The following is a 10985-nucleotide window of genomic DNA, read 5'->3' on the forward strand; positions in this document are numbered from 1 at the left end:
AAAAAAAAAAAAAAAAAAAAAAAAAAAAAAAAAAAAAAAATCACACTGCACCCAGAGGCACTAAACAACCCAGCTACCTGCCAGTCACACTGGCAGCTGTGCTCCTCTTCTGCACCCCTCCTACAGTGTCAACTTGTCTTTTCAGATTCTAACCACCCCCGCAACCCCATTTTTGTGGGCTCAGTCTCTTTTTCAAAGTCCTTTCACACCGGTGTAGTCCTTGCTGTGGCACTCAAGTTACTGCCAATTTACACTGGACTGCTCCACACAAAGCAACAGATACTCCATGACTCATGCAGCGCTTACAGACATGTTACAAATAACAGCAAGATAATTAACAATACCAAATGTCTCCTCCAAAATTCAAACACGCAGATATTAATGCCCAGGGCAAATGACCATGTTTAGGAGGCAGTGCCTGTTCCTATGAGCAGCCTTTAATCAATACCTTGCAATCCTCCAGTGCTGCTGACCACAGCACCGTTACCCCCACAGGCCAATGCAGACTTAAACCTCACAGCACACTGCAGTGGGGAAGGAGGTAACAAATCTCTGCCCTGACTGCATGCGATTTTCATGGGAATTCAAATACCATCTACAAAAAACTGAATGTAGTGCAATAAAAAAAATAAAGTGGAATAAGAGATGCTGATTTTCATCTATCATATGAATGATTTTTAGTGAATACTGAGTGTCAGAAAGGGCCAAACATTCAGAAGAAACAGACAACTAACTCTGGTCTTGGGGAAAAAAAAAAACCAAACCCACAACACAGAAGGAAAAAATAATGACCACTGTCAGCACTGCTAAACAGCCCAGAGCTGAACACTCCCAGGCAAATAGGCCTAGTCCAGCTAAGAGTTACAGTGCGAGTCAAACTGTAATAAGCAGAGGCACACAGTGGCCCTTCCCTAAACAGACTTCAAAGTGCTCACAGGCAGAGGTATTGCACTTGACTCTAAAGCTTTGCTTTAATGGTCACGCAGAAACGCCAGGGATTTGAGGATTACAAGTATAAAAACCTAAGATGCAGGAGGAAGCAAAGCTGGACCTTTCCCATGGTGACAAAGCCAGAATTGCCACAGAATCTGGGCAGGACATTGCACTAGTCTCTCCGGAGGGCTGCTCCTGCAGCAGCCTCGGCACAGGACGCATGAGGCAGGGGCCCAGTGCCACCTACCGGGCTGCTCCACCAGCTGCCTCCTGTGCAGCTGGGAACCCGACATCTCCCAAGCACAGAGACTTGCACACAGACTACTGCCTCAGGCAGAACCACCAGCTATGATGACACAGCAGAACCCCTTCCTTTGTAAGCTAGGGGAAAGTCTATACAAAAGAGTCGTGAGGCTGCCTGCAGGGGCCCTGCACTGAGCAGCGGTGTGAGGGACAGGCTGTGGAGAGGGACTGCTCCAGCAGCACCACAACTCAGAGCTGATACCCACAGACCAGAGTAATTCCACAAGAGGCACTACTCTATGTGGCCTGGGCTGCTGTGAATGATGATATGAAAAAACGAACAGTCAGTGACTAGACAGTGACCACTACAATGTTGGTTGTACAGAGTAACAGGGAAGCAGCAGCTCAGGTTCTCTGGATTTTCAGACACTGGTTGGCTATGCCCCACCATACTGTGGCTGCCTGATCAGTATAAACCATATTTTATTGCCAGCTACACTGCCTGCATATAGGAGCCTGGTGTCCTGACAGAGGCAGTCAAGAATCTAGAGACAGCCAGAGAGACAGACCTTGGAAGAAGAGCCCAGACCGGTGTCTACGAGGCCTTGAAGAGGCTTCACAAAACCTCAGGGTTAGAAAGTCATAAAAGTGATATAAAAGAAAAAAACCCCAAATCCCTGAAACAAACAGGCAGAGTAAAAAAAGTTAACATAAAAGATTTATTGCTTAAAACTGTCTCTGGTTATGCAGGAGGCTCCCACTGGATCTGTCCGCCAGCTCGTCTCTCACCAGCACAGGGAACCGCTTGCCTCCTTCACAGAGCTGCGTGTAAATCGCCCGATACAGCTGAGCTGCAGAGGCCTCCGGGTGGAGCCCGGCCTCTAGGACAGGCAGCAGTTCTGCCATCATGACCTGGGCAGGAGCAAAGGAGACACGTCACCAGAGCCAGCGTGCACTTCTAGGATTGCACAAAGTGAAGTGGCTGCATAACAAGCGCAATCTAACCAGAGCAGTGTGACTAATAACATGCTAATTCAGACAGATACTTTCTTTTGTCATATTTAACAAAGTCAGAGCTGTTCATCCTCCATTCATGAAGCACACCCAGCATTCCAAAAGCAGCGAGATAAACACTGGTGCTTTTCCTCTGCTGCAGAGATGGCCCAGAACTGGGATAACATCAGCACCCTGCAATAAGCTGAATGTTGTAGTTTATGCCCAGCTGGCAACTAAGAATCATGCAGCCACTCACTCACTCCTCTCCCCTGCAGTGGGATGGGGAAGGGAACCAGTAAACTCGTTGGTTGAGATAAGAACAGTTTAATAACTGAAATATAATAATAGTAGTGAAAAGGAAGATAAAAAGACAGAGAAATAAAACCCAAGAAAAACAAGCGAGGTACAACACAATTTCTCACCACCAATGACCAATGCCCAGTCAGTCCCTGGTATATAAACTCCCCCCAGTTTATATACTGGGCATGACGTCCTGTGGTATGGAATAGCCCTTTGGCTAGTTCAGGTCAGCTGTCCTGGCCATGCTCCCTCCAGCTTTTTGTGCACCTGCTTGCTGGCAGAGCACGGGAAACTGAAAAATCCTTAACTTAGTTCGGGTAAGCGCTACTTAGCAACAACTAGAACATCAGTGTGTTATTAACATTATTCTCACACTAAATCCAAAATACAGCACTGTACCAGCTACTAGGAAGAAAATTAACTCTGTTCCAGCCAAAACCAGGCAGCTGATATTGATTCAGGACTCTGCAACCACACAGTGAAGCACCTACTCACCCAACACTAGGTTCAACCCTTCACTCATGACTGTTGCTCCTGCACCTCCCAGTTATGCCACATTAATCCAAGACAGACAGGCAAGTGGCCAAATCCAGCCCAAACAGAACAAAGCTGCACACCCTCTAGCAGCACAGGCTACAAGGGATGCTAAAGCTGTCCAATATTCCCTGACCTCACCTGGCCTCTGGTTTATTAAGACCAGCTTGTGGTCGCAGTCCATGCTGTCAACCCTCTGGCCTGTTTCACCATAATTAACAGCACAAAGATCTGGGATTATGACTGTGGCTGACAACTCAAGCCCAGGTAAACTTCTAATAAAGGGACAAAAATTAGCTTTTACTACCCCATTCTTGAATTAATGCTCAGAAAGACATTTTGCCTGGGATGTTTTGTTGGTTTGTTTTTTCCCAGCTGGCATCAGCTAATGAAGTCTAAGCAGTCTGCACATTAAAAACCCACAGTCTACTGTGCACACAGTGCCTTCTCAGGAGAAAGGTGGACAATGAACTGCACATGTCAGTCACCTCCCTCACAGCATTTTTCAGTGGTGGAAACGAAGTAAGCCCCAAACAGTATATACAGGGCAACTGCAAGGGGTTCCCTTGCCTGCTCTCCATAAATCTCTGCACAGGGACAGGGAAATAGAACTTAAGGACATGGAAAGGCAATGGACAGGCTTGACCCAGAAACACAGACATCCTTTTCCAGGGTATTTATCTTGTACCAAGTCAATTCATTTCACCCATCCTGAGAATTTCACCTACTTTGCACACTCTGCACAGAGCTGCTTCAGATACTCAGAGCTCACCCAGCACAAAAAAGCAGCTATTTAGATACACGTGAAGAGAAAATTGTGTTACTTGATAAAGCATCAGGCAGCAGGCTTTGGTTATTTCATTTTGAGCAGATAAAAATCAAAAACCTCACAATTTATAATTCAGGATTATAGCACTAAAGTCCCATTTGAAGACAGGAAGCAGTATCTTCAGCCAGAGAGAGGTGTGCTACCAGTTATAAATAACTCTTCCCTAGCTTACAAAAAATGGCTTTTCCAAAGCCTCTATCATTCAGGTCAACAGCAAAGGCTAGGTCAAAGGAGTACATGTGATTTCACAGATCTTCCCTACCCTTTGCTGTTGCTGGATGAGAAAAAGTGTAGCAAGAACTCTAAGGCTGATGGAGAGACAGACCTCCTATCATGTTCTGACAGGCAGTCTCAGAACAGTAAAGTCAAGATTAGCAGCACAGTGGTTTGATATTTAAAAGGAAAGGAACAGACAGCAGAAGAGTTCACTAGCTAGAGGTCATGCAGGAGAGAATGACAGTGTGTTGCCCTAATGGGACTGTAAAGGGCTGCCAAAATGGGTCTTTGGGCATTACCTGTCAAACTCTTTCAGTGTTAAACAAAAGAAAAACAAAACAAAAGAATAATCTTATCCAGAGAGGTCTCTCCTCTGGCCTTAAGAAAAAAGTAAGTCCATTTATCTACAAAGACACTGATGGCACTTGGACAGGAGGCAGAAACAGAGAAACACCACTGGGACAGCTTGCTGTGCTGCTGCTCCCCATCAAGACCCAGTACACCAGCTGTTGCCCCACAATTGCCCTTTCCTTGCCCTGCCCCAGGAGCACTAACACCTTTAAAGACTCACCTTTTGTAAGGCAATTTCTTGGTGCAGCATTGACACTTGTAGCTTCAAGGCAAACAGGTCGCTCAGCTCCTGGAAACTGGAGTACCAAAGGAGAGGCACAGCCAGCACGCCTGCACTGTCACACATCTGTCCCCTGGGAGGAACACAGGCTGGAGAGCAGCTTCCTAAATCCCCAGTGCAGTCTGGGCACAGCCCCACCTGGGACTCCACAGCTGCCAGGATGGAAGAATTGGCAGGAAGCAGAAATATACAAGTTAAATCTCTGCTTGCAGAATTTGTGACCTACTTGCTCTTACTAGAAATGAATGACTAGTGACCCTGTATTAGGGTGAGCTCCTCACACACAGCACAAACAGGACATCTTAAGCTATGTCATGCAATCTCCCCCATCTCTCCATAGCTCCCTCACCAGCCCTGCTAAATTGCAGCAGTTAAAAGCTCCAAGCCTCTCCCAAACACAGATGGGTGGCAAACAGAGACCACAGCTTCGTTTGCCACCAGAGAATTCTACATGATACATTACCAGTAAGGATGACCAGGAGAAAATCTGTGTTGGCCCACAATGTTCTGTGCACATATAGCAAACTACCCTTCAAGCACAGCTGGCCACATCCATACCTGACTACAAAAACAGGGACTGGCTTACCTGCTCGCAGAAGCTGCAGCTTGTGCAGGCACTGGGAAACTATCGTTTGCAAACCCTCCAAGGTTAGAAGACTTTCATATTCTCTTTGCAGAGTGGGATGGTCTAGAAGAGAAGCAGAGGAAAACCAGCAGGCATGAGTAAACTGAAACCTTCTTCCCCAAATATCAGTTTCTGGAATGACCTTGGGTTTACCAGTCCTCATTTTAAGCAGAGAATGCTCCTGTCCCTCATGTTCAGCACATTCCAAGAACGTAAGACACATAGAACTGGAGCACACTGAAATCATCCTTATTCCACCTTCTGTTCCCTCCACCCCACTTTTTTTTTTTTTCTCTCCTTACCTGCAGGCTCAGCTTCCACATACTGGCTCAGAAGGGAAGGGACATCCTGGAGGACCTTTAATTCCTCCTCTATCTCTGCAGGACTGAAGGCAGGCGTTGGTGAACAAAACTCAAACAGCAGCAGCTTAAGGAAGGTTTCACACTATGAGCTCTGTGTGCTGCCCCAAGCCCTGAGCCAGGCTAGCTGGGATCACGGGCAGTGGGAAGATCCCAGGAAGTGGCATCACAGGGGGAAGGCAAGGACAGCACAGCTGTGTATGGCATGTTTGCCTGGATCAAAAGTTTTATGACTGCTCAAAAGCTGCACTATGAAAAAAACACTTCCTAGAGACCGAGCTTGAACTCCTGTTATTGGAGCCGTAACTCTCTCCAGATGGGAGCACACTGCAGAGTGATTGCACCCGGTGCCTGCTGTACCACACCACGTGTTCGTGGAAGGGGGCGGTGAGCTGAGAAAGGATACAGTTGTCTGGATCCTCTCTATAAAACGATTCCTTGCAGCTGCTGCATCTGCACTTGTTTGGCAGAGACGACATTTCTCCCATGCCCTGAAAATTCAAAAGGGGCAGGAAGTGGAGTTATGCTCCACTATCCTAGACAGTGCTCACATTGAGCTGCAACACCCCAATATGACATATCAGCACTTCAAATACAAGCATCCTCCTTAATCCCCTCTTTTACAGGTTATTTACTAGCCATTCCCCCCTCATTTTTGACAGCTGGTATTGGAACAACAAGAACACCCTGTAGAAAGCATCAGACATCACAAAACACTTATTTCTCAACTTGTTTTGAGGGGAATGATTTACAGCCATTAGAAGAGACACAACACATTTCTATAATCAGAATGTGAACTTGCAGCAGATAACTAATGCTGTTGAATCATCCTACCTATGTTTTTTATCCTACAGGAAACCAAACTTCTTTGCCTTGATTTCTGTACATTCACTCTGTTAGTAAATGTGTACAAAAATAGCAGCAGACAGGAGAAATTCTCACCCTAGTTTTTACCACAGTGATTCCTTCAAATACCAGACTTCCTTGAGACTGTCCTTTAATTTTTTTGGACAAAGTGGTATGTTTGGCAAGAAGCACGACAGCAGTGCATCAGCCCCAGGGACACAAAACAGAGGTTTGAGGACAGTATCAAGAATAAGCTGGCTAGGACCTTGTATCGGAGTCCAGTTTTTAAAAGAAAGTGTTAGACATAACAGCACTACCAGAGAGGTGCATTTCAACATCCCCACCGATGCACTGTCCCCGAGATATCCCTTATGTAAAGGATCGCTTTAAAGCGCAGTGCATCTCAGCCAGTCTCCCAAAACGTGCTGCAGTGAGAGCCATCAGGAGGAAGCCTAAAATAGTTATGCAGCACATGACTGTCTAACCTGAGTGTGCCTATCTTCTCTCCATCCAAACGGATCTTTTAAATCATGATAGAAAATGCAGTTTTCAGAAACACATTATGCAAAGAAATAGCAAGGTTAACAGAACAGCAAAGAAGTTACCAGGCAAGATGCATTCCCTCTGTAAGGGATCTTTAGAGCAAAGGTTATTTTCAATCTGTTGCAGAGCTGAAAGTCATAGTGAAGAGTGTAAAATTACACCAAGTGATTATGATGCCAAAGGGCTCAGTTTACAAGTGAAAATTATGGGAATCAAGTCTTTACAATTTGCTGAAGGGCAACTAACAAATTGGTGTCTGATAAATGACAGTTCCCAAGAGGAGGAGGAATTCTTAAAGGGTAGCACAAGAGGCCATAGTTAGATTCAAGATAGGGTTTAAGCTTAATATCTGTACAAACTACATAATGAGAAGCCTCCAGAATTACAGTGAGATTTCTCAAAGGAAACGGTGAGAAACCCTTTCAGAGGGCTGGAGAACAGACTAGAGCACCAAGGTAACCAGAAACCCAACTACCTGCAGTGACATTGTATTTGGCTCTATTTAAGAGTTAATCAGCAGTAATCAGCCTCAAACACACGCTGACATGGTGCTTTCAGGCTAGAGATGTGCCTCAGCAGAGCAGTTCAGGTCTTCATCTGATTGGGAAATTCTTTCATTGCACAAGGTATACAGGCACCCACCCCATGGGGCTTCCTGTCTTCAACAAGTACATGGTATCAGCAGACACTTCTGCAGTGTCGTTAAACCCACAATTACAGCATTGTAGTACCTTTACAACTCCAGGATTAGCAGGGATTAACACTCTGAAAACAAAAGCAGCGCTAGTGGCTAGAATAACACGTAAACACATAACCCTCAGCAACAGCCTTGCAGACAACACTGTATCAGCCCACTCCTGCTCTCAATTCAGACCCCACACACTGTGGGGTCAGCACACTCTGTAACCTACAAACCAGCCAGGTCTCCCCCATCTGACCCCTCTTCACAACTCTTAAACAGAGGGTAGTTCTGGACTGGACTGATCTAATCAGGCTGGACTTACCTGGAGTTCCTGGAATAGGCCTTCCTGTAGGGAAGGGGTAGCTTCAGCTGGCATCTGCAGAACAAGAGAAGCATCAATCCTGATGGCCAGAGAGCAGTAGAGCCTAGTCTTCAAACAGAGAAAGTTACATTTTGTCTAAACTTGAAATTAATTTAGCTGTAATGGAAGATGTCAGCAACCCTGGAGACTGAATCCACCACTGCCTTCAGCCTACCCTCAAGGAAGGGGTATCAGTCTGCTCATTCATTTCCACAAGCAACAATGAGCTGAGCTGGGAGAGCTCCTGCATCCTACCACGAGCCATCAGAGGTTCATCCAAGGTGAGAAACTGGGAGCAAAGTTCTGAAAAGGCAGAGTACACACATGGAACAATGTGTTCAGGGAAAGTGATCAATACAGACATGAGCACAAGCAGGTCTCCCTGACACTACTGCCATACCCGAGCATGACAAGGCAGCTTTGCTTAGCAGCATAAACACTCAAAGGAATGGGAACAGGACATTTCAGCTTCCACTGGGAATATGCATCTTAAGACCAAAGCAGAATAATCCCCAGCTTGTTATTAGAAAAACATGTGGGTTGGCAGTTAGAGCTAGAGTCACATGCAGACTGTGAACACAAGACCACAGTTGGGATTTTAAGTAAATAAATATTTGAATCCAGATTCCTGTTCCCCCAGCAACTGTCACTCAGTGTCCTGTGTCCGTTCCAACACCACGCAAACAGCGATAATTTCCTCCCTGCACAAACACAAGAGTTGGGTTGTGGCATCTGAGAACTATTTCTCAAAATTTTCCAGGGAAAGGCATATATCAGATCTGAACTTAACTGTTTCTTTAAAGCAAAGAGTACATAGAAAAGAATATAGAAGTTGTTTAAACAACACAGACTGGTCTGACTGCAAAGCCAATCTTCTAAGTATTATTTTGCCAGTTTTCACAGACTATCTCATTAACATCCACTTCGTAATTCTTCTCACACCAAACACTTGCAACTGCATTCTAGTCAATAATGATTTGTGTAGTTACATGAGCAGTATCTTACAGGTTAAAGTGGGCAGTATTAAGCCCAGATGCATTCCAAACAGCATTACGCATATAAGTGAGAAAGCATGCATGTAAGCATGCAATTTTAAAAAAAATAAATAAATCAATAAGCTGTAATAGAAAGTGCACTCAGAGGAGAACTAAGGCTCATGAAAACTCTATGGGGACAACTTTCCAAAACACTCACAGGAGGCTATGAAATATCAAAAGTCTTAATTAAAGACTTTCAACATCCCAGCCATCCAAAAGTAAGCCCTTAAAATGAAAACACTTAATCACAATAAAGGCTTTTAAACTGTAAAGGATCCTTCCTCTTGAGAAGGATCTGAGGAGCAATGAAACCAAACTGGGTCCTACAGAGCAGGAGAAGAGACCAAGCTTTCCCGATGTGCTAGTCAGCATCAGGCAGAACAAGAGAAGTGCCCATCTCTCAGCACTTACCTCTTTCCCTGCAGGGTGACTGTCTGAGGTGAGGTGCCCCTTCCCAATACACCTTCCGTTGTAGGGTCCTCCTGTTTGCTGGACTCTCCCAGGAAACCACAATGTTTCTTTCCTGCGTCACATAACTGCTTGCCAGCAGCTACAGAGTTATTTCCCCCTGCTGAATCCCCTATGGAAAAGTTTTGCTGCTCATTTGGAGCAGATTTGGACAAGCCACGTGTCTTTAGGGGTTCGGCTGAAGCACAGACCTCTCTGTCACTGATTGCTGTCCTATGACTCCTTCCTTGTTTGCAAGACACCCCTTTTGAGGAGCTATTCCCAGCTGTCCTGGGATCCTGAGAAACACATCTGGCTGGGGCTTTCCTTTGCAGTTTTTTCACATCTGGGTCAGTCCTATAAGGGGCTCTTAGCTGGTATGAAGAAGGCTTCTTCAAAGAGGCAGGTTTTCTGCCTACAGCTCTCACCTTTGTGTTCTCAGGAACATCCTGAACAGGTACAGGAATTTGCTGGTCTTCAGCATTCTTAGGTGCAGGTCCCTCACCTGCAGATTTCTCTCCCATAGCCTCCTGGACCTCTAATGGAGTTTTTAAGATGCTTTTCCTGACTTTCAGTGCCTTCTCTAAGGCCCTGTTCAGCAGTTCCAGCTCCTCCAGCTCCTTGGGCGAAGGCCTGTTCTCTGCAAGAGGAGAAGACACATCAGAAGGTCCAAACCTGGATCTTCCTCATTTGTTTCTACACCAACTTGCTCTTCCAGGTACCACAGAAGGTAAATGAGCCCAGTGAATGGTGCAGTGGGTATTTCAGCTACACTCCACAGCAACTACACAGAGGATTCATGCAAGCTTGCCAAAGCCTTGAAGGCCCAGGATGGATGTGAGTCACAGGAGGAGACAGTTTCCCAAATCCACCTCCCCTTCATCAACAAGTGGCAATCACATCTCAGTCAGGCCTGCAGACACCTCACTGCTGGCCTTAGTTACTTAGTGACACGACTCCAAGCTAACACCAAGGGGAAAGTGGGAGGAAAAGGGTAGAGGGGGGCTTTAAGTCGATGCAAAGCACTGGAAGGACTTCTAACACCGAAGCTGGCTCAGCCCCGGTCAGGCCCAGGGCTTGTGTGACATCAGAAGGCACCAGAGGGAGAGGGAAGCGCTCACCATGTCCGCTGCTGGAGCCGGCCTCTGCCTGCGACTGCTCCTCTTCCTCGCTGTCCCTGGGGGGGTGGTGAAGAAACAAAGCTCCAAGGGCCCGCACTGCTGCACACGGACGGATTCAGCTTCCCCCGCGCCCTCCGACGCGTCCTGAGGGGGCACCAGGGACCCCGGGCTCCACCGCCTCCTTCCCGGCCCGCTCTGGGGCTGGGCCGCCCGGGGGAGCCTGCGGGGCGGGGGCCCGGGGCCGCACTCACTCACCAGCGCCGCCGCCGACCTGCAAGGCCC

General features: G+C 46.6%; 1 protein-coding gene across 8 annotated transcripts in view; it reads right to left on the minus strand.

Moving 5' to 3' along the window:
* Positions 1-10961, minus strand: part of TEDC2 (tubulin epsilon and delta complex 2) — a 20460-nt gene extending 9499 nt beyond the window's left edge. For 6 of the 8 annotated variants that reach the window (XR_003399465.1, XR_003399464.1, XM_026858964.1 and 3 more), the window contains exons 1-7: positions 10704-10961; positions 9547-10222; positions 8060-8113; positions 6073-6157; positions 5610-5718; positions 5269-5370; positions 4623-4834 (exon numbers count right to left, since the gene is read on the minus strand). Coding sequence is in view for 6 of the 8 variants with exons in the window: in XM_026858964.1 (XP_026714765.1) it covers positions 4623-4834; positions 5269-5370; positions 5610-5718; positions 6073-6157; positions 8060-8113; positions 9547-10106 (1122 nt within the window). In the remaining 2 variants the exon portion in view is untranslated. Of the gene's footprint in view, positions 1-1874; positions 2089-4622; positions 4835-5268; positions 5371-5609; positions 5719-6072; positions 6158-8059; positions 8114-9546; positions 10223-10703 lie in introns of those variants that run through there. The other 2 variants (XM_026858961.1, XM_026858965.1) reach the window with 2 other exon arrangements.
* Positions 10962-10985: the final 24 nt, after the last annotated feature.

Source organism: Athene cunicularia, assembly GCF_003259725.1.
Source record: "Athene cunicularia isolate RWA chromosome 14 unlocalized genomic scaffold, athCun1 chr14_part1, whole genome shotgun sequence".
Taxonomy (NCBI): domain Eukaryota; kingdom Metazoa; phylum Chordata; class Aves; order Strigiformes; family Strigidae; genus Athene; species Athene cunicularia.